This window comes from Pelobates fuscus, chromosome 12 (assembly GCF_036172605.1).
Source record: "Pelobates fuscus isolate aPelFus1 chromosome 12, aPelFus1.pri, whole genome shotgun sequence".
NCBI classification, from domain to species: Eukaryota; Metazoa; Chordata; class Amphibia; order Anura; family Pelobatidae; genus Pelobates; species Pelobates fuscus.
In genome coordinates, this window is record NC_086328.1 from 22,278,586 (window position 1) to 22,303,409 (window position 24,824).

Sequence of the window (24,824 nt, forward strand, 5' to 3'; positions counted from 1 at the left end):
GAGTATCTGCAGTAACACAGAGTGTCTGGGGGGAGTATCTGCAGTAACACAGAGTGTCTGGGGGGAGTATCTGCAGTAACACAGAGTGTCTGGAGGGAGTATCTGCAGTAACACAGAGTGTCTGGAGGGAGTATCTGCAGTAACACAGAGTGTCTGGGGGAGTATCTGCTTTTATATGCACACACAAAAAAAAATAATAATAATAAATTGAAAGAAAAAAAAATGAATGCAGCTTCCGAATGAATCTTAAATGGATGCTGTCTAGGAGGTGGGAGGGTCTGAAAGGGAGGGTCTGCTGCTGATTGGCTGGAACGTGTCTGCTGAATGTGAGGTACAGGGTCAAAGTTTACTCAATGATGACGAATAGGGGGCGGACAGAACATCGCATATGTTCGCCCGCCGCTGCGAACGCGAACACGCTATGTTCGCCGGGAACTATTCGCTGGCGAACCGTCCGGGACATCACTAAATCTTAGTAACTTAAGTTCTCCTCTTCCTGCAACCTTATTATTCTGTCTAATTTGTCCTTCTATGTAACCTATAATTTTATATCTATAGGTTTTCTTATTATTTACTTCCATTTCTGATTGTATTCTATTTGGGGCAGATTGATAGAATACTTTCTCTTGAAGGTTATTCTTAATTCTCCAACCTATAACTTCATTTATAGGTTTACCTGTTATCCTATTTCCACTTTGACCTTTTTGTCTAAACCCTTTATTTCCATAACCTAGTTATCCTTACCTGTAAATTCAGTTATTCAGATCTGTTTGCTGTCTCTTTCCTATTATTAAAATTATCGGATATACGGTTTATTTTATAGGGATGTGCATGGGCAAAAAGTTCAGACTTCCGAAATTTGGGACTTCGGCATTTTCCTAACCCTAACCCCAACCTTCCTCTACCCCTAACCCTAGTAGGGTTAGATTCCTGCATCATTCCCTTAAAGGGACACTAAAGGGACACTATAGTCACTTAGACCACTTCAGCTCAATGAAGTAGTCCCGGTGCCAGGACCCTCAGGTTTTAACCCTTCACATGTAAACATATGTTTCAGAGAAACTGCTATGTTTACATTTGGGGTTAATCAAGTCTTCTGGACAGCCACTGGAGGCGCATCTGCGACACTGGAGGCAAATTTTTCCTCCATCGCGCAGAGCGTCCATAGGAAAGCATTAAGAAATGCTTTCCTATGGACACTTTGAATGCACCCGCGGCACTTGCCGCGCATGTGCATTCGGCTCCAGTGACGTTGGATGTGGGATCTGATGTCGGATGGGGAGGAGAGGTCACCAGTGCCGAGGGAGCCCGGTGCTGAATTAAGGTAAGTGGCTGAAGGGGTTTTAACCCACTCAGCGCCACAGGAGGGGGACCCTGAAGGTGAAGGCACCCTCAGGGCACTATAGTGTCAGGAAAACCACTTTGTTTTCCTGACACTATAGTGATCCTTTAATTTTCCCTCCCTATCCTGTTTTGCTACTGTTAAGAAATCCGAAGCACATTGGACATTTGGAAACATCCGAATTGCTGAAATTCGTCCGAATATAAATTCGGACCAAAACTAATTACATGTGTCTATTTTATAATGTCCAATTCCAGCAATTAAGATCCTAATGTTAACCCTGGCAATCGTCTCCTACATGACCTGCTCAGGATAATGCCTACAAGGCCCGCCCATAAGTCCACCTACCTGACCTGCTCGGGATAATGACAATTTTTGATTTTCACAAGTTAAGTTCAATCATATCGGAAAGCCCCAGGCATTATTTTATTTTCTGTGTTTTCTCAGTGTAAAAGTAGAAGACGCATAAGCTTTCCTATTCAATCTTGTTTGTGAGGCTAAGCCTTGAAAAACTTTTATTTGAGAATCCTTAGCGGCACAAGCATGTATCACTTTGTTTTTAAAGCAAAATGAATGCAAGGCAGCATATGATCACATCTCTTGGTACGTGTCCTGGCACACTATTAGGTTTGATGAGTCTATGACATATTTCGATGTAATTAACTTCATTATTTGGGAGTAGTACCAAAAATTTTCAAAAATCTTCACAGTAGTCTTCTAATTTGGAGGATGTTATATTTTCAGGAATGCCTCTTATTCGAAGATTGTTTTTGTGTGACCTGCCTTCGAGATCACCAATTTTACTAAGCAAACTTTCCGGTTTTTCTTCTTCTAATGTTTTCAACCTTCCAGTGTTGGTCTGTGTTTGTAGAGATAATATCAATCTTCTCCTCCATAGCCATTAGTCTTTCTCCAATCTGGGCTAGGTCACTTTTAATATCGCTAGAAGAAAATGTAATTTCTGTGCCTCAAAACATTTAGCTAGATGCTCTGCGGTAAAACAGTCAGTTCTGACCACTGGTTTTCTGAAGACCCTCTTTCTGTGTCAGACTCTTTATTTTCGAGAAAGGGTTGAATCATCTTGTATTCTGAGATGAATTCCTTTATCTGACTGGAGAAAAAAAAATTAGATGCTCTTCTTTCTTGTGGTGCATCTTTTTTTTTTAAATATTTTTTTTTTGCAGTGCATAGGAGTATTACAGACAGGTACCCCAACGGCAATCCTCAGGCTTAGCATTGTTTTAGATAAGGAATGCACAATTTTTACTTTATGAGCAAAAGTTAAACAAGGTAGTAAAATGTCTAATTAGGTCTATCCAGTTGAAGGTCATGATACAAGCTAATTGCCAACGTATGAAGTGAGTGGTTTGGTTAGGAGACATGCTAGGTTAGGTAATAAATGCAGAGAGCATAAACTAACACTTCACTATGCTAGGTATGAACAAGCTAGACTCCCAAGAAAATAAGTAGTCATAGCAGGTCGCTTGGGTGTTCGCTTTGCCGCTCTCTGCCGGTGTGGCGCACCCCGTATTGCTCTCAGCCAGGGAGGGCCTTGGATGTGGGAGTTTAAAGCGTGGGTCTTAGAGTTGCCCTGAGGAGGACCCCCAGTCACCCGCCTGCCATCGGCTCTGACCCTCGTGCGTAGGTTTTTGCAAGGCGCTTCAGGCTGTAAGCGTGCCTGTAACTTGACCCAGAAGCGGTTTGGTGCGGGGTTCGGGGCATTCTGCCTGGCGGGGACCGGGATTTTCCCCACCGGTCCACGGGGTGTGTGTGTTTTGCACTCGCGTGTTGCGTTTGGCATCTGGCGGGAAGGCGGCCGTCCTTCGCCCGTGCCTCCACTAGGCCTCATTCTGCTGCGGCGGTTCTTGGTCGAGTCGGGCGTTGAGTATGGTATCGGCATGTTCATGGCTGCTTCCTCTTGCCAATAGGCTGATAATCTCGAGTTATCCACAGAGTTTGGGCCCTCACTGCAGGAGCTTGTGTACAGTGCGTCTAGTCAGTGTGCCAGTTCGGCTCCGCCCCCCCCCCCTTTTTAAATTTTGGGGGGGTTTGTTACTCCTTTTCGTTGATTAGATCTCCTAGGCTCCACCACTTGGGTTGCTGGAGTCTGTCCTTTATGCAGAAATAAAGGTATTTAATATATTATTATTTTTTGTACGTCTTACATGCCTAGAAAACATTGGGAGAGTAGTAGCAAACTTAATTTTGGTGTATTTGCTTAGTACCTGATAATTATAATGTCCATTCCTACCAAACTGGATCCACTGAAATGACCCAGTCATATTATTGGATTCAGACTCAGGGATTGAGAACCACTAACAAAGAGTCAACCACACTTCTATATATCATGACACTCATAGCAACCTTTATGTCCCGGAAGGGTTAACACATCATTAACACAGAAGGTGTGTTTCAATGCAATCTTGCAGAGCTGTGCAGTGAACCAGAGCAGGCAGGTTAGAAAGGTCCCTTTAAACAGTGTCATGTGATCTTTTAAAGGGATACAATGATATACACCTGTCACCTGCTGTAACCATGGGCAACTATTACTAAGCAAGCAACTCACCTGGGCTATACCACGTGACACTACCAGTGCAGGGTGACTTTGCTGTTACACAGACAATAGAATTGACTAATCCTTACAAAGGAAAATGGCATAATATATTCCAAAAAAACGCTTTCAAGTTCAGTTCCCATTAACCTGTGGATTAGCTAAGCAGTTTCTGGACACACATGTACTGGGCTCTATGCAACATTAAACAGCCTTATCAATCCGCAAATAAAGGTAAGTCTATGTAATGACTTGCTACATGTGCTTTGCAATCTTTACACAGTATTGTGTACAAGTAAGAAGATTTCCCTGTCTACTACCTGCTATGTTCCTCTATCAGAGTTATTCACCAAACAGGGCAATACACTAAAAAGTGAGCATTCTTTTTTCTGGAATTCAAATGCAAGGCCAAACTAGCCGAAATAGAAACATTCTCCATGTCAGCTATGCGTTCAGTTCAATTACTTTCCCTTTAAAATTTAAATTCGTTATGAATTCATGGAAATTCTCAATTTAGTGAATAAACCTGTAAACTGTTGATTGCTGGGAACCCAAAGCGAATTAAACATTTCAGGCCCAAGTAGTCAAATTGAAGAAGGATGACTTGGAGAATTAAATTAATTCAGCTGTGGTCTGAGGGAGGGGCGGTCCCCATGGATCAGTTTCGCACCGGGGCCCCATGGATTGTGTGTACGCCACTGCCACCCAGACCATTTTATTGCAGTGAAGTGGTCTATGTGACTTAAGTGGTCCTTTAAGTTGCTAAATTTGTTTTTCAGTGACTAACTGTGAAAGTGTTAACATAAAAGCAAGGTAATTAATCAGCTCGACTCCGTGGCATTGTAAGTAAAACACACTGTCAGTTTATGTACTCAGCAGCATGACAGGTACCTCTCTCCTGACATGTTTCTTCTCTCGTTTTGCAAAGTTTAATAAAACAAAAGAATGCAGTATTGTGACTTTTATTTATCTCTCTATTTGTGTGCATTGTTGCTTCGACTCACTGGAAATGTCTTCATATCCACGTGCGTTAAGCTATGCACTGACAAAATAAAGAATGCAAAAAAAAAAGCAGGGTTAAGGGAGATACAGATGGTCTCAGAGTTTTGCAGATTTGTGCTTTAACTATAGGGGATCCTTCTATTAAATCATACTATAAAAACAGCAGCTATCACACGTACAAAAAAACTCTTTTTGCAATGCTATGAGAGAATGTCTCTTGCCAGTGTTGGTTCCATGGGGTTTCATGAACAGGTCTATCATCAAAGGTTACATGTAGGCATGGATGTCTGGCATTGTGCCAGTGTCACTTTATTTGGCAATTAGTTCAAGAACGGAGCCAACCGATCACCCATCATTTTAATATTGTGTCCTCAAACAGAATAAAAAACATACCTCCCAACATTTCAAATGGATATAGGGGGACACTTTCATTTTAGGGGTGTAACTAAAGGTGTGGCTAGAGGTATATGGAGACATCTTAAATGACTTACTAATAACCATTTATGTAACTACAATGTAATTTATAAAAAGGGAAAATTTTAAAAATTTTTTTTTTTAGACACATTACTGTATTATTGCTGTGGAACTCTGTGACATACTCAGACATGGCAACAATGTGGAGATCTTAGAAAATAGAGACACTAGGATAGAAAGATGGACAGAGGGGTTTGGGTCCACAATAAGGACTGTCCCTATTAATTAGGGACAGTTGGGAGGTATGCATTAGATCTGGCCACATAGCTGCAAATGTAGGTCTTTTTTTTATTTTTTTTATTTTTTATAATCAGTTTTTATTAAAATGTGAATCAGATAAAGTTTAGGCTCGCAGGCCCGTATTAATAACAGAATGCAAGAATACAATGTAAGAACAGTATATATCCATAAAGAGATTACATTCAGAGACAGAGTCAGTTTCAGTTTCAATGTCCGTTTACATCAGGTATCATTTTTCAGTTGTAACTGCGTTCCTCAACAGAAATTGCAATGCTGTGTCGGGTTAATACCGTGTGTAACCATTTGAGCCCATCAAGAACTAGATCAATGTGGACATATTAATGTCCATAAGTACCTTGAGGTTACGTGTTTACAAACGATTAGTATCTTCAATTTTTGTCGATAAGTGTAAGAGTGTGGTGTATTGTGTTGAGTTGTGTTATGGCCCAAAGGGGTCTGTTTATAGGTGGTGGTAGTGTGTTAGCATGGCACAAAACAGATAGTATAAGAGGGAAGAAAATAAAATAGTATGGGCTATAATAACTCAAATTATAGTGTATTGGGGCGGGGCCTGACTGCAGAGCTGTGAGGACGCTCACCACAGCAGCTCCTGCTGAACTCTGCACTTCACGCTAAATTTCACAGACCCACAGGCACTTAATCGTGATTTCAAAGCTACCACTCGAGAGTAGACACCGAGGGGAAGAGAAAGATACCTCTCTAGCGACAAACCAAGCTCAACTCACAATGAGGCCTACAAGCGTGGCAGGCGCAGGGGAGACGGCCGCTCCCCAGCTGCATTGCCACGCCGGGAATCTGTCTGCATGCCCTCGTTCCCCCCCCTCTGGACCGGTGGGGGTTATCCCGGTCTACCCCCAACCGACTACCTGGCAAAGCAATGGGCCGGTACCGGCTCCGTCGAGCCCTAAACCAACCGACCCGGCGGTCTTTAATACGGCGGATATCTCCTACACCTCAGACGCATGGCGGGAAACGGAGATGAGGCTGAACAGCATCTTCGCCATTTTCTGGGAGTCCCTGGAAGCCTGCATGAGAGACGCAGAATCTGAAGAACCACTCCAGACTCCATCACAGCAAACCTCACAGGTGACCAGACGGGGAAAAGCAGCTGCGCAACCCCAACAACAGGTGTCTCACGAGGGTGACGCTAACCCGAATCGGAGGGGGCAGAGTCAGGTCACAAGGCCCAAAAAAACGGGAGCTGGATGGCGGCAGAGGGTCCAGCACTCTCACCCTCCATGCAAGGCAGTGAACCAGAGGAGACCTCCGAAGCTGAGCACAAGACCTCCACAGACAAGGCAAGCGAAGCGGAGGGGAGCTGGACCAGGGGAGGTGACCGCGACGGGAAGGTACATGCAGAGCTACCCCAGCCCAAGACAGGCAAACCTTACCCGACACACAGCTCGGTTGGAGCTACACTCAGCACCCTCAGCAACTCTGCATAGCCCAGGGGATCATATCAGCTGCACCGACTACCACAGCCCCAACAAGGCATCGGCTGACCCCCAGAGGGAATAGGACTCAAAGCCAGGCATAGTACCCTCTGTCACACAGCCCTCTGTGCCCCATTTGAACTCTCACAAATGTATACTGGATTATTTAAATCTGTCTAAATTGTTGAAAAGTATGCTTCTAAATGTCTCTAATATCTCTTAACTAAGCAATTTATAAGTATGCTATCTGACCTAGCAGGAAACGTCTACCCTAAGTTTTTACCAACATTCCATACCTTGTGTTGCGCTTACCTGCTAGTAGGTATACTCGATTATTATTATTTGATTTTACTTTGACTAGACATCACACATTTAAGTTTAGAGCACTAGGCAATAGATGTGCAACGCATTGCTTAGCTCATGACCTTAACTCTTTGTAATCTAACTGTGACCCAGTACTGTTATATAGCAATTCAGGAAAGGTCAGGTTGTTTCCCATTATAAACATGATACTCAGCATAATTCATAGTTACCAGATTGTTCGCCTTCAGAATGTTTCTGCAGTTTGACATAACATGATTTAACTACCAAGCTATGTACCAACGATAACACAATTTACTCTTACAATAGTTAATGCCTGTTTACTAACCTTCAAAAATGTGCACGTTATACCAATGTCCTAAAAATGTATGTATGCTTTGTAAACTCTCTGGCTTGTTACCTGCTTGTGGGGCGGAACAAGCATGTACGTAACACTATGCACAATAAAAATAAAGACACAATCCCAAATTCCCATTTTCCCCCTTATGTGTATTTGAAGTCCTAACCAGACTGGGTTGAACCCCACACAAGTACCTCATTAGAAGTAACCGCAGTACAGAGTTAATGACTAATCCCTTAATTTTAGCAAGTTCATTCTGAAAAGCAAAATTCAGGCTTAAATAGTCGAGCAGTAACTTTCAAAATCAACTATTTGAGCCTGAGGTTTTCCAATCAGATTTAAGTCATTTAAATTTGGAATTTAGTGGATAACCCTGAGTGCACATTTAAAAAAAAAAAAGTAGTCTAAGCGCCATTACACCTAAAGTGAGATGTAGTGGTTATGGTGTCAGGAGTCAAAGGGTTTGATATTTACACAAGGGGTTGAACTTTGGAGACTTAAAATAAGAGTTGAACAATAACCTCCTGTAAGAAACATTACTAAATTAAAGGAAAACCCCACTAACACAAAAAAGGTTGTTTTTTCTTTGTGCACAGCTGCAGATCTGCTGTCTGTAGTTTTTGGAAACCAAATCCTCTTTCCAATCCACAGGAATACTCCATTCTCACTAAAAAAAAACTCTGTGCTGGACGCACGCATGCAGTCCAGATCAAGGCACAACCAACCCTTAAAGGAACACTATAGGGTCCGGAACACAAACGTGTATTCCTGACCCTAGTGTTAAAAAAAAATCAAAAAAAATGTTAAGCCCCTGGGCCCCCCCCTTACCCCTCCTAAATAAGTAAAATATTTACCTGTATTCCAGCGACACGCCGGTCTGCCGGCGCTGGCTCCACCTCCGATCTGCCTCCTTGGCTGACATAATCAGAAATTACGATTTTGGATTGGCTAAGGCTGTCAATTCTGATGATGTCATCCATGGCCAGACTGGCAATACAAAGCAGCCCAGAATAAAAAAAATGTATGCCAGCCCCATAAGTCATTGTGCCATGTAATGTGTGTCACTACAGACAAGCTCACTCACTAGCAGGCAAACACACAAAATCACTGACTGAAACTGAAGACTGTGGGAGCCATTTTTGGCCGCTGCCTGCCTGCGTGTGGGGACGCACCTTGCTTGTGGGGCGGGTTTGTATGCGGGGGGTGGCGCATGGGCACAGAATTGCTGAGAATTGTGAAGGGAGACTGACAGTGCTCCCTTTGGCCGCCAACTGCCTAAATGCACCCGCACCAGCCCCCAGCATCTCATTCCTTAATTCCCTCGTACTGACACAGTCTGTCACAATCTGAGGGGGAAATAATTTAAATGGCATTAACTTAATAATCAGGGTTGTATGCCTGGCCCCAGGTGCAGCGGCCCACCAGGAAATTTCCCATGACAGGCGCACAGTCGGATTTGCCGGCATATGCGCTAACCTTACCCAAACCCCCATCAAAACACGGACACAGGTTATACTGTTGGAAATAATTAGTCCACAGCTTTATTAGATTATTAATAAAATAATTAAGGAATAACAAATGGGGTCATTGCCAACAAATCTTATTAAAGTTAACATCCCCCCCACATACATAACATACCCCTAGCAATGACCCCACAATAATAACAATAGATAACAATCTAAATAATATGTTAATACAGAAACTGGCCGCCCAATATGACCACATTTCCACCAGGTTAAATTGTAGGGGTGTACCGGGACACCGCTACCCACCATATTGATTGTAGGGGTGTACCAAGACACCGCTACCCACCATATCGATTGTAGGGGTGTACCAAGACACCGCTACCAACCATATCCATTGTAGGGGTGTACCAAGACACCGCTACCCACCAGTTCCAGTGTAGGATGTATCAAGACACCACCACACCCCCAGGTTCGGAGTCACCGACGAGCTCGAACCTACCAACCACGTGCAACACTGCCCAATCCACACTAAACCTCAGGATGCCCACTTTCTCCTCCATCTACCCTCCAATTTAACCAGGCCATTCCCCGCCACAGCTCAGGACTTGACACCTAAAGCTCCTGAGCGACCCCCACCACACCGGAATAAGGCCTGTTGAATGCCTTCCTGAAGGTCCAATTTAAACAGATCACACCTTACATCCGAAAACGTACCCCATCCCCCCTAGAGTACCCAGGGAGCTTGCCTCCCAGTTCGTTGTGTCTCACTGTTACACCGCCCCAACATCTGATAAATACCGGCATCAATTTTTTATTAATTCGTCCTCGACACCGAGACCGGGTACCTAGTAATGTAAATGTAACCGAGGAACCATCTCGGACCGCACCACCACCACACCTGTGGCCAGCTCCCATAGCCAGTCCACCTCCCTCCACCTGTTCAATTCCTTTTCCGGGACCATGTCGATATCCTTCCCGCCCTTGCGGATTACCAGAATGTCCTGGACAGTACCCCTTGTTACCTTCCGGAAAATTTTATCCACTATTGCCTTGCCACCAAAACCCCCGAAAACCAAAACCACTCCAGCTCCACCAATTCCAAAGGAAAGCCCAGTTACGCTTGACCCGAACCGCGGCTCCCTTCTGCGCCCCTTAGATGTAAGAGTGGCCCACCAACCGTGTCACCAAACCTGAAACTAAAGTAATTAGTGACAAGGCATAGCCCCAAACACAAACCCATACGTCCATAGCCATTAAACCAAATAGACCTGCCATAAACAGGACTTAAACCGTACTGACTCCCACCTGCCTAAACGTTTCCCCAGGTCCTCACTTAAAACCAGGCGGAATGCCTCTGTCGCCGCCATTATCCGGAAAGCATTGGCCCCAAAGTGCCCGGGATCCAAACCCAACATTGTCAAACCCCTCCGAACAAACCCCTGCGGGAATTGAATCGTGACAGCGCCGATCCGTCCCCTTTTACCAGTAAGCCACCCGGGATGTCCGGGCGAAGCTCCAAGTAACATGATGCGCTTGACGCCGGGCGTACCCTTGACCCAGGCAAGGAATATAGCTTGTCGAATCGAATGTCCCCGGTACCGGTACACCGTATTCCCTTCCCGGCACGCCATCACCACCGCCCTACCTTCTGCCTCCCGACCGCCCTCCGGTGACCCCACCCTTCCGCACCGCGGGGACGGCCCCTTTTTTCCTTGATCAAAACTCTAAAATGATTTTTGCAATTTAAAAAGTGTGGTGTGTTTATTGACTCACCGCCCGAACCCCCATCTGCGCTGTCCTTCCGTCCACCTTGCCAGGCTCTGGAGTATCCGGTGGACGCCGACTCCTGTCCGCGCTGGTCCCGCCTCAAGCTCATAGGAGTAACACTCCTCGACCTGCTGGGAGACGATAACCTGGGTATTCTGTTCTGATATAGCCTTACCAGCCCTTCCTCACTGCGCTCTGTTCTGTTGTCCTAATCTCTGCTCCTTCTTGCTGCCTGACCTTCCTGGCCGCAGGCGTCACGCCTCTGCCCTAGTGAAATCCTGCCAGATAAAGCTGAAGCACTGCACTGAGACCTCCTCCTCTCCCGGGAACTGGACCCCATCCTACCACACCAACTTCTTGACGGGCTCCTCACCTGCTCCTCCATCCCTCATCCGACCTCCTGCTGCTGCGCCTGTCATTGTCCCTGTGCTGCTCCCTCCCGTACTCACAGCTGCTGACGCTCCTCCTGTGTTCCTGCTCCTGAGAACGCCCCCTAGGGGGCTACCGCTTGCCTCTGTCCCTTACGTCCATTTCCACCCGTCCGTGTCCTCTCTTCTGCCCTCTGCTTGCAGTACCTGGCCTCTCCCCGGCCGCCTCATCCACTTGTGGCCCCTTTAATTAATCCTGGTTGCTGGCCTTCTCCTCCATAGCTGCTCCAGGGCCGCCTCCGTCTGTGTCCCGCTGACCTAGACCCCCCCCCCCGCCTGCCCATTATTGCTGGCCCCTTGCATCATTCCCCCTGTCCCTCTGGTATGCCACCAGGACGCCTCTTGCTGCGCTCCCTGCCCGGCAGCCATCATGTCATGCTGGATTCCGCTGTCCGTCATGCTTTCCCGCCCCCCGCCTTACGGCAGGGGGTGCTCTTCCTGTGCGGCCTCATCATGGCCTGCCACCTTGCCTGACCGGCGCCACGCGTCGAACAGACGGCGCTGGCCGCCCTCCAACTCCCGCCTGCTTTCCGACCTTGTTTTCAGCTGTCCCCTTGCCGCCTCCTGACAGGCTCTTGCGCCGCCGAACTGCCGATGTCACTCCCGGGCTGCTGCTGGGACGGCCTTACTCTCCTTGCCTGCCTCTGTTCTGTCGCCGTGGGGGGGGGGAGAGCAGACGTGCTTGGGGCCCCCCAGCTGCTCCTGCAGCCACCAGCCACGAGCCACGATTTCTGCCACAACCTTTGTGTCCAGGATGGTGGCTTGCTTGGAGTTCTGTCTGAGGCTGATGGGAGTGAGCATGCAGCAGCAGCTCACTCCAGCCTCTCCTGTACCTCCATGCTGCCTCCTGCCTCAATACTGCTCTGTTCTTCTATGCTGCCTTCTTCCTCCAGGGCAGGCAGCTTTCACAACTGTAAGGTAAGCTTAGGTTCAGTTAAAATGGCCACTTCGTATAATGGCTGGTGTAAATACTCCCCTTATGGCTCCTCCCTACCCAGCATGCTAGCTGTCACTAACTTCCTGTGGCTGCTATGCCTACCTCCTGGCTCTTTCAAGCCCTATTCCTCTTAGCTGCGCTGATCCATGGGCTACAGTATCAGCCAAGGAAGCGGTTTAGACACAATCTCCTCAGTGATGCATTAAATCAATGCACCTCTGGGTGGAGACGCTGAACGTCAGTACTGAGAAGCACCTCTAGTGTCTGTCTGAGTGACTCCGACAGGAGGTGTCCCTAGGCAGTAATGTAATCACTGCCTTTTCTTTCTAACAGCTGGATTCACATTAAAACGCCTGCACTCACATTAAGCTGTAGTTTTTCTGGTGACTATTTAACTAAAGGGAAATAATATGAACTAGAAAAACAAGGTGTTATTAGTCACGTCCCCATCCCTCTGGAGGCCACAGACTGTTCAGAGAGCCAATTCATCCAGTGGAACAAAGTATCAATGTAGCATTTATGATTGTTGCCAGCATCGTAACTAAACTGCTTATAGGAACAGATTTTCTACCTTCGAAGGATCCAATCCGGTGAGGGTTAGATTTTTTTTAAAGGAGAATTAGAACTTTAATGTCCTCTCCTTTTAATTGCATAGGGTTCCGCGTTTTCTCACACCATACTGTGTCTTCCCCCAGAATCCTTTGCTGGAATAGTTTCACGTCTTGCTACATTTAGTTTAAAAAAAAAGAATATATATATATATTTTTTTTTTTTTGTAAAAGCTTCCATTATCGTGTTCGCTGAGTTTTTATAACCTTGTCTAACTAGGTCGAGTAAATCTTGCACACCATAGCCTCTTCCCTCCCCAAAAGCAAATTACAAAGTGCGTTTTGACGGACATCTTGACTGAACGCAGAGAAATTGCTCACAAAAGCTATTGCTTGCTGCTCCTGTGTCAGATCTAATCTCGTGTATCTGTAAGGCTTGATACAGACAATCCACCACTTGACAACCTTTCTAACAGCGTCTGAAGGAGCGAAGCTCTGTTTTACATCCTCTTATCAATTACTGGCAGATGGACACAGCTGGGGCACTGTAACTGCAATGATTCAGATGCATTACCAGCTAAATTCACACTGATCTGACTGCCTGAAATTAGCAGAGATAGGCAGGGGGCAGGTGTGCAAGGTGTCTAATCAGTGTCTAATCAGAGTCTTAGAAAGAAACTGAAGAAGCGTTTGTCAGGAGGCCCACTGGTGAAGACCGGTCAAATAGGGTCACAAGATCACAAAATCTATATAACAATTTTTTAACATTTTTTTATATAGGGGGAAGCAGAATGGATTGCAATTTCTGAAATTATTATTAATTATAATTATTGAATTGTTAAAGGGATACTATAATGCTAGGACTACAAAGTTGTATTCCTAGCAGTAAAGTTCCCACTGGCCCCCACTCCCCCTTCCCCCTCCGGTATTTACTTAGTGCTGGGCCGGCACTCTGCTTCCTCCAACGTCATCCGAGTGCCGCAAACGCATTAGGTGACCCCCTAGGAAAGCATTGACTAAATTCTTTCCCATGGGGATTTTACTGACACTGGATGTCCTCAGAGCATGAGGGCGTCCAGCGTCCATTCCGTGACCAAAAGTCACCAAGCCACCCGGAAGCGCCTCTAGTGGCTATTTGATTGACAGTCACTAGAGGCAGTCTTCATTCTGCAAAGTAAACACATGATTTACATTGCAGGACTAAGTGTGACAAGGACACTGCACCCAGACTAATTAAATAAATAAATAAACTGAAGTGGTCTGGGTGCCTATAGTGTCACTTTAAAATTGAACTCCTAAAAATCATGAAAAACTGGATCGGGGCGGGGTCTGACCGCCAAGCAGAACAGGCGAATCTAGCCTACTCTCCGTGCAACCAAACAAATCTAAGCCACTTTGACAACTAATTATTGAGCTGCCAGCACTTCGCACTTGCCCTATACATCAGAGCTTTCAGGGGTGCAGTGTGGGGGCATCGTGGAGTTTCTCCTGGCAATCCTGATGATTGGTCAGTGTTGTGGGCGCAGGAGAGGCGGGCGATCTCTCTGCCCATAGTTTCCCTGTGTAAAAGCCTGTACCTGCCACGGACTCTCTGCTATCACCCAGATATCCAAGCATAAGAAGTCTTGACTGCAGACCACATACATTCCCATTGGATAAGGGCAATGGCCACCGCTTTATTATTCCAACATATCAACTCAGCCAGCTTTATATCACCACCTGTCGGATGTTGGGGTTACTACCCAACAGACAGATATACCGGATAATTTCAAGAGTCCGTACAGTCTGCCTTCTGCCATCAGCCCTGGCAGCTGCGACTCCCCAAAGCCTTGTCTTGCATTACTTGCGCTGGCCAGGACCTCCGCCATAGCTGTGACAAAAAAAAAGAGAAACAACAACACAGCAAAACACAGCACCAACAAACATAATCATCCTGAAGGGAGGGAAGGGAAAACCTGTTCCAGCCTTTCTTTCTAGGAATGGTGAGTACCCTCCCCTTGCACACATACTTATACTGTCCCCATATTGCCACAATTGTATCCCATAAATCCACACCCCTTACTGAGTGGCAGCAGTCATGCCTGCCCTTCCTTACAGTCCAGGGGATCTCTTACCTGGGCTCCGTCCCCTTTACCCCTTTGGACCAGTGGGGGTTATCCCGGTCCACGCTTGAGTGGATCATGATACTCACTGTAACGGACCGTTTCAGCAGACAAGGGGTTAAAATCCGTTTAGGCGATATGCCCCTTTCTGAGGGACAGGCACAGCTACTGCAGAACACCAAACTCCAGAACTGGATACAAAATAGCACTCCAAACTGGAACCTCACGAATAGCTGCTAGCAGACGAACAGGAAAAGCAGACATCAGCTTACACTCCTAGCAATCAATCTCCAACAGCATACAGTGAATCCCCCAAAGGACGAGACAAGGCTCCGTGTTGAGGGTCAAGCAGTGGTCTGTTTATTCTGTTTAGTCTGTATTTATGCAGGTCTCCCACCTGGTGGTCTCCCACCTGGTGGACACTCCCCTAGGGGACCAGATGGAAGACTGAAACCGCAGACAGACATGTATCATTTTCGTACACACAGCCACAATCCTTTCCCACCATGCATCTTGGTTTCCTCCTCTCTGTCCTGGAGATAATTAATGAAGTAATTCAATTATCTCCCAGGACAAAGGCCAGACTCCATTATGCACATGGTGACACAGAAACAGACTATCACTTTAAAATACATAAAGACACATTTTATACATAAAACACAGACATGTAACATATCCCCAGATAGCTCAGGTCTGGGTGCACATTATTAGGTGAATGGCACCCAGACCACACAAATACATTTTAATTGCCATGGAGCCAAAGTCTTTAATTATACGAACAGGCTCCATGGCATTGCTATCTGGGTTACTACAGTTCACATAAAACATAAAATACAGAATTTCCCTGCATTCACCAAATTCATACGAATGAGAACCAGGGGCTGGAGGTTCAGCGGTGCCTGCACGTAAAAGTGTCCGATTTTGGTGCATGAAAGCCGGGCAGACAAGCGCTGGCTGCCCGGGGAGCTCCAGAACACCGCCACCTAGCAGCCGCTAAGTGTAACAGCGGCCACACAGTTAACAAGCAATTAAGCTGCGGTTAACCGCAGCTTCAGGGAGGTAAATAGGAGGCACACTCCAGCTTCTGGGTGGCCAATTAACAACGCCGGCCGGCTTCCCACGGCTCTGGGGAGGTTGGTGAACGGCTGTTTGTTCGGTAGATGAAATCTACCGAACTGCTGTGCAGAAAGGGAGAAATAAATCCTTCTGCACAGTAAAATTAACCCTTTAGCTGCCGGTCCATAATCCAAAGGCAGCAGGCGGGCAACCAGGCTCCTCCAATACAATGTGGCGAGATTGGTTTCGTCACACTCACGGCTACAGCTCGAAGCCTAGAGAGGCTGAGTTTTCCAATATGGCTGCCGCAACAAAGCCTGATGGGGATTCAGGAGGACCAGACTCGATAAACTAATAATTTCAAGCTTTTGACCAGCTCTGTGATTGTTTCTGGGTGAAGCTGCAACGGAGACATCTTAAACAAGAAGGAGCTGAGGTGTGCTACTGGCGACCACATGCGGCCCCACTCCATTTACCTGGGCCAGGAGCCAACCCGGAGCTGATCCGTGTGAATGACCTACGTCCTCGGGGACACCGATTTGGGTGCCACATGCAACTGGCATCCAACACGTGCAAGCTCGGGTGACAGCCTGGAGCCAGGGGAGGAAGCTGAGAACTGCCGGAACTTTGATCCAATTCGGTAGCAAACTACTCTGTTTCGGCTAATCTTACCCTCATGATCAGTTTCTTTGTTTACCCATTTTTGTTTTTGCCCTGTATGGAGCCAGCTGACCCTGATGCTCTGAAGCTGTCATGCCTATCTCTTGATATGCTAGACTAGCTCTAGCCATATTCTCTTGCAATACAGAGCCCTCATCAGGCTGCTGCCTGTGTTTAAAACAATTAGGGGGTTATTCACTAAACGCTGAATTGTAGAGAGCTGAAAACCAAATTGCAAAATTTACGTTTGATTTGAAAGAATCTCCAACGCCACTGTATTCACAGCTGGACTATTTTATTCTAAATTTTACAATTCGAAATAAACTCAACTTGCAGACTGACTGCAGTCGGTACAATAAACTGGGAACACAGCAGCGCACACTGGAGAGAAGTTAATTAACCAAAAAACAGAAATCCTAATATCTTCAAAACTAATGGGCTATATCTATTACATTCAGCAAAGTAGCATATATTTTAACACAATAATACAATAAAAAGTTAGTTCAATAAAAAGGTCTACAGAGGGATAAAGAGAAACCTATCGTTTCTATAGACTTGTGCTCAAATCCTTTTTAACCTGTAACAAACGAATGAAATCCCTGTTAATTTCGGCCCGAGTGAATCGATCTGTCCTGAATGTATGAGATGGATTGATTCATTCGGGGTGTATTTGTGAATTTGATTAGTTTGTAGCAGGTGAAAAGGCTTTGTTCATAAGTCCACTAAAAACTTTCAGAAATTGGTGGTAAAAATTCCAATAATAGCATGAGCTACGGGGTGGTTAAAAGACACTGCAAATGTCTGTAAATATGTTTTCGCACAAAATCTGTAAGAACATGATAAAGGCCAGTCTGGTTAGAATGTTAACTGGCAGTCAGAGATCTAAATCATACTGTACTTGAAGTACTTCCGTCACAATCTGTCAAGCTAAGTTTTGTTTTACAGATCACTGTTGGATTTGTTCCTACTTAAATTAATGATCACATACCTGCAGTGTAATTAAGATGTAATGAGTTTAATTGTTTTGTTTCTGGTCTGAGTGAGTCTGCCAGATCTTGTCTTCAAGTCAAACATGACGTACATAATAGGCCAGTGCGAGCAGGCTCAGGAATATCCCTTCACAAAAGAAAAACGTAAAGGGACACTCTAACTTTCGACATATAGACATGTTTTTCTAACAGAACCTGATTGGATTAACCCAAGGTAGTAACTCTCTCTGCATACCTCGGATACCCACAGATTGTAAGCTTCTTTGAGCTGGGCCTTGTCACCTCTAACTTTTCTATAATTGTAAAACTCTGGAGTTATATACCGGTAATAATAATAAATAAACCCCAAGTACCAAAAGCACCAATGCTCCTAGCATTATGTTGCAAAGAGTTCCACCATGCCTAAGTTTAATGTAGTTGCTCTGGTGTCTGTAGCCTGTCCCTGCAGGCCTATTTATGTTAACTCTACCTTTCCACAAAAATGCAGTGTTTACGTTGCTGCTTAGGGACACCTCCAGTGGCTGTTGCTCAAACAGCCACTAGAGGTGCAACGTGGGTCAGTGCTGCACAGTGTGCAGCACTGGAGCTCAGTGTCTCCACCCTCTGCATGGAGATGCTGAACTTTCCCCATAGAGATTCTCTGATTCAAAGCATTTCTATAAGGAGTACATGCACAATAGCCTCCCAATGCTTTCCTATGGGCATTGGATCCTATGGGAAAGCATTGGATTGGTTGAGATTGTCAAACCTGATGATCTCAGCCATGGAGGCAGGGCCAGTCGCCGCGCATGCAGCACAGCAATGGAGAAAAGGTAAGTTAATACATCTTTTAACCCCCTCCACCCCCTCTGGTGGATACCTACACTGCTACTCCAGCACTATAGGACTAGGAATACAGGTTTGCATCCCTAACACTACAGTGTTTCTTTAAATGTAATTACTTCTAATTGTGGTGACCTGCAAACTTTTGTGCAGCTATATCTCCAATATTCAAAACATAGAGCTTGTAGTGACAACTTGTATCATAAATTTTAATGCGTGAGCATGTGCTGAAAACAATAATATGAGTAAACAAATGAAAATTTATATTTTCACTCATGATTAGACTACTAGCATACCTGACCCTCATATGCTGAAAGCATCCTGTGAGAATAATGGGAGTCAGATTTGGCTGATACGTTCCAGCCGCAGAGGCCACGCAGGGAAATACAGGTCAAACGCAAAAAGGGGATATTTTATATGCTTATTGTGGCGGAACCAACCTCGCCACTGGCCACTGGAGGAGCCTGGCTGTTCACCTGCTCCCTTTAGACTATGGCCCCATGTTTAACACTGTTCTTTTTCCCTGCAGAAAGGCTGGTTCGTGCCTTTCTGCGGACTGCTAAAGTCATGAGCACCACTGAGCCGCCAACCTCCCTTCTCCTACCTGCAGTCAATTATCCAAACACCGGTCCATTCGGTACTTTACTGTTTAACCCCTTAAGGACACATGACATGTGTGACACGTCATAATTCCCTTTTATTCCAGAAGTTTGGTCCTTAAGGGGTTAAACAATGCTACCCCAGATAGCTATGACATGGAGCCCAGCCGTATACTGAAAGACTGTATGAAAGACTTTGGCTCCATGGCGATTGAACTGTATGTATGTGATCTGAAGCCATCCGGTAGTAATGGGCGCTCAGATCTAAGCTATTTGGGGATAGGTAGAATGTGTATGTTCTATGTGATAAATGTAACAGTATGTAATTTTATGTTTTTTATTGTCCTTTGTCTGCCATGTGGTTAATGGAGTTTTGCCTCTGTCCTTGGAGATAATTGGATTACTTCCCAATTATCTCCAGGACAGAGAGGAGGGATTGTGATGCATTGTGGGATTGTAAGCTTGTGATTGGTCAATGTCCAATATGTTTCCCAGTCTTCCATCTGGTCCCCTAGGGGAGTGTCCACCAGGTGGGAGACCTGCATAAAAGCTGGGCAGGTAGCCCCAGTAAATCAGTTCTGCTTGACCCTCAAACGAAGTGTCGTCTCGTTCTTGGGGGGAATTGGATTGTATGCTTTTACAGTGCAACTGCCAGGAGTGTAAGCTGTTCGTATGGTTTTTCCTGTTCGGCTGTTTACAGCATTCGTGTGTTCGGGAGTTGGTGAATTCGTGTGTTTCCTGTTCGGGAGTTGGTGAATTTGTGTGTTTCCTGTTCGGGAGTTGGTGAATTTGTGTGTTTCCTGTTCGGGAGTTGGTGAATTTGTGTGTTTCCTGTTCGGGAGTTGGTGAATTTGTGTGTTTCCTGTTCGGGAGTTGGTGAATTTGTGTGTTTCCTGTTCGGGAGTTGGTGAATTTGTGTGTTTCCTGTTCGGGAGTTGGTAAATTCTTGTGTTTCCTGTTCGGGAGTTGGTAAATTCTTGTGTTTCCTGTTCAGGAGTTGGTAAATTCTTGTGTTTCCTGTTCAGGAGTTTGAGTATTCATGTGTTTGCAATTCAGGAGATTGGTGCTCTCAGCAGCTGTTCGTGTATTTGGTAGAGGAATATCGCCTAAACGGATTTTAACCCCTTGTGTGCAAAACAGTCCGTTACACTTATCAATTACATTCCGTGAATGCACCCCTATATTTTCAAAGCTTTAATCATACATATATATGTCCCACAAAGCCTTCCTTCTTCACCAAAGCTCTAAGTCTCTGTTATCTTCAACTGCTCTGATATTTTGTCCATGCTTCTACCATTAACCAGGAATAACCACTGTCAATCTTACACCAATAAACCTGCCCTGACAACTCACCCTTATTACTGGGCTCTGGATTTGCACCTCTTTAAAAAGTGAATGCAATTATATAAAAAGAATTATATTAAAAAAATAGTTTTACTATGCCCTATAGGGGTGATTACTATTCGGTCCCCCACCATATAAACCCTGTAAAAAACAAGTTTTACTTACTTGGAATCCAGCGCTGGGCGAAGGGGCCTGATGTCAAAGGCGCTTTCGTGCGATCCAATCACCGACTTCTCATGGAGAAGCATGTGATTAAACCATTTCATAAGCTCAGAGCGCCTGCACTTACTCTGTGCCCATATTGAGGGAAGGCTTGACGACAGGTGTAAAATACGCAGACTCGATATTAGACAGCCCACCACAGGGTCCTGGGTTGCCCAAGTCATGTGTGCTGGCAATTGCAACTAGCCCACGGCACACAATTAAAAATATATACAAAAATCAATATTGATAGTGTTGGCACTCAATTACGTGATGGTGCGTGTATTCGAGGTATTCCCCAAGAAGACTAAAAATTTAAAATATCTCTTGATGTGCAATTTTTCAAGCAATTTTGTCTAACTAGTTATCTCCCCCCATCCTCCACATTGTTCCTCGGCTTTCCTCAAAAATTGCTTAAGTGTGTAAACATCTAGCTGAGTTCTTCAGTGGCTTTGTTAATGTATTCTTAATAATAATATAACTATTAAATCCTGCATTTTAAAGCCATAATGACAAAGTATTTTGCAGACAGGCTCAATTTCTAACCGCTTGCAAAATACCCTTCCTCCTAAATGGAAGATATACATGCAGTCAGCAAAGACAATATACCTACCTAAGGTGTGAACTGGTGCTCACTTTACCTACATAATTGAAGTCTGAATAGTGACTTGCTTATTTTTGGCTAATATGATTAGTGATGGGTCTTGAGTTAATCTAGTAGATTTGTAAGCTAGGAAGAATGCTTTGCAAATACTCTGTCCTGGTGGGGTTTTTTGTTTGGTTTTGTATGTTTTCTATACAGTAATTGCTAAGGGGGAAAACAAGTGATAACATGTGATCTTGATAAGATCAACGCTGACTGACAGGATGCCATTGAATCCACCATTAACAGAGGGATTTCTGGAAAAGATGCATAGTGAACTACTGTTCTGTTAATCTAGATATAAAGATATCGTACATTGCACCAAGTCGGTGAGATAGTGGAGGAGATGACTTCATCATATCAGACTAAGAAATTCAGTTCATATCAAGATAATTGGCTAACTATATAGCTTTCCAGGTTTAAGGACACATGTTAAAGGAAAACTTCATCTGAAACTAGGCCATTGTGGTGCTGAAGTCACTGGGCACCATCTTACCTTAAAGGGTTCAGACAATTTCAAACAGTTTGTCCCTTGGGCGACAATCGACCCAGACTTCTGTTTCCTCTTCCAGCTGCTGCAGTGACCAGGAAGATCTGTTGTGGCGGCTGGTGACGTTCTCCGACGATCACTGGCTGCTCGTTGCTAAGGCATAATGCCCCTAATCACTGCAGCAGCCGGTGGACTGAGGAAACTATGGTGATGCGCCAGGGTGAAAACTTCAGGTTAAAACTGTTAGAAAATGGTTTAACCACTGAAGTTAAGACAGCCTCCTGTTCCCATAACAACTTCATTGAGATAAAGTAGTAATGTGGTGGGATTATTCCTTTAACGACTAGGAAGGCTTCTACTGCTCAAGAACCTTTTCAATTGGCTTGTGGAAAAGCATTGTCGCCCAAAACCAAGACTGATCACTCCATTTTCACTGCTCTGCTTCAGTCACAAGTTTAAACAGACAAGTAGAGATTTACAGTAACCAGTCACACATCCACAGGCCACCACTTCACCAACTGACCTGTGATCTGTGGCCAAAACTGTGCTGCAGAAGAATGGACAAGTCAATCAATTGGCCAGTGTGAAAACCACAAAAATTAGCCTGTAAGCTTTACTGGTGAATGACCGTAGGTGTTACCAATGTCTCTGTATACGGAATGGGATCAGGAAAAGAAGAATAGTGTAGGTAGTCTTGTTCAGGCGTATATTGCAGCTGGAGCCGGTCACTGCCAACTTGATCATACTTTGTTCCATAATCCTGTATTATTGTTTTATTACACAGATGGATGTCACTGTAGAAGAACACAAGACCCAGTCCAGGCTCTCAAACAGCTTCTCCCGTGGACACAGTGTCATGAATAGATACACCGTTCAGGAAAAACTGGGCAGTGGGTCTTTTGCGACTGCATACTTCGTTACGGATGCCAAGGATGGAGGAAGCCTGTAAGTACTTATGTGTATTGGAAAAACCTGTAGCCTGCAAGATAAATATGTGAATAAATACTAAATCTACCGATGATGATGATTGAAGGCCGTGATGTGAAATGTTATAATGGCGTGCAGGAGGAATTTATCACCCCATTATTTATCACTTTTTGTTCCTGGTGCACTTTGGATCCTGTTTATATCCCTTGGTGGGGATTATACCACCATTAGCTTTCATCACCAGAGCGAGTCATTGCTCTGGAAATCGTAAGTAGGATACTTACTTCTTGTTTTAATATTATTTACAATACATACTATACCATTGGATTTTATTTGTGTTTCTGTTTTATGCACGGCTGTGGAGCTTTGGATACTACACTCCATCACTATATCCCAAGACGGGGATTATACCGTCCAGGCGCTATACGGCAGAGCTCTTAGTAGCTCTGCAAAGTGTGAGTTAGCCTTTTTACCGGTTTTCCATATATATTATATATACATATTTTATATTGACATATTGCACTATTATTTGTTTTATATTTGTATTCCCTTAAGGTTTATATCCACTACCATACTGTTGGAATACCCTATATGTATGTATTTATCATTTTTATAATTTACTGTCTTCTACTCTGTGGCGCGGTTTACCACTCTGTTTTTTCACTTTTTGGTTATTAGCAGGTATTGGGAAGTCCTGCTGGTTCACTGCTGCCGTATACTTTAACTATTTTAGTGAGCGCCTATAACCTGCTTTTTCTATTTTACATCCTTGAATATGGTTTTTGCAAAAAAAAAAAACCACTCCGGACATAAAAAAAAGATATCTATAAAATCTGATAAGAGTAGACACCTTTATAAAGATAAGCAGGAAGGTGTGTTTTAATAATAAATAAATAAATAAATAAAACACTGCCACACACAATCTGTCTCTGCCAACCAAACACACACAATCACAGTCTCACTCTGCCCAACCCCACACATGAGGCAAGGGTGGAGAAGTTATTGGGGGCAGGGGCTGAGAAGGGGGCTATACTGAGTCCTTCACAGATCCCTGCAATTTCCTACGCCCTTGTTTATAATGTTTTACAAAGTCAGTACAGAACACTTTTTTTAAATCCCAAGCTGCTTTTGTTTGGTTTCTACGGAGCGTGTATAGTGTTTGCAAGTGCCAGACAATACCTCTGTGTATATAATTCCTGGAAAGCACGTCTACCCTCGTTGCTCTGAGCAATCTCTGCAGTGTCCCAACACCTGACATGTTTTACAATGACATACAGACAAGCAAGCTATGCATTAAACCGAAATCATGAAAATTGTGGGTTTCAGCCTTTGCAAACTACAAATAATGTTCTAGAATAACAATCCTTCACTATAAAACCAATTCATTCGGTTCTGGCATTTAAATGATATTTTGCCGCGGATCTGCTTCCTGCAGAGGTCATTTAGTTGAATGCCATTTAAGAAATATTTCCCAATATTCAGCGTAACTGCAGCGTGAAACAATGGCGGGACAGACATTTGCACCATGACGTGTCACACATGATGATTTTCAGATCTTAATAATTCTATTCAAGCCATGATTAAACAACTGCCAATTTAATGAGCGTTGGGTCATATAGGTGTCTTCTCCAGCGCTAAAAAAGTTAAACCCAATAATAAATGTTTTTTTTAAAAGTTCAGCTCAGCAGGATTTGTACTCCTTAGCACTCCATTATTTGTTAAAACAGGTCTTCTGGTACTCTCACACAGATATATTCAGTATTCTTTATATTCAAACATCAACGATGAAGACACAATTATGACACTGAGTTAATATTTTAAGACCCCCGGCCCCCTCCCATGAGAGGTGGGATCCCTAAATGAAAATGGGGAATAGGGGTGGACCTATTTTACTCCCGGCCCTCACCCATCAGCGGCGGGTGGGGGCCCTAAATGAAAATGGGGGGGGGGATCTATTGTCCTCCCACCCGGCTCCCCCTCATGAGCGGCGGGTTCTTTTTTCTAAAATCTTCTTTTTTCAGCCCCAAAAAAGGGCAAATAAAAATCCATAATACCCGTCGCAAACAGGCAAAAAAAATAATCCATCTTCACCCAGCGAGGGCACCGTGTAGACTGAGCTCT

The 24,824-nt window shown here is 44.6% G+C and overlaps 1 protein-coding gene across 1 annotated transcript in view; it reads left to right on the plus strand.

The window, feature by feature from the left end:
• Positions 1 to 3,972: 3,972 nt before the first annotated feature.
• LOC134578355 (serine/threonine-protein kinase Nek11-like) overlaps positions 3,973 to 24,824 on the plus strand; it is a 214,265-nt gene continuing 193,413 nt past the window's right edge. Inside the window, exons 1-2 of the mRNA XM_063437344.1 lie at positions 3,973 to 4,127; positions 22,561 to 22,721. Of these exons, the coding sequence (XP_063293414.1) occupies positions 22,561 to 22,721 (161 nt within the window). The 5' untranslated portion in view covers positions 3,973 to 4,127. The remainder of the gene's footprint in view (positions 4,128 to 22,560; positions 22,722 to 24,824) is intronic.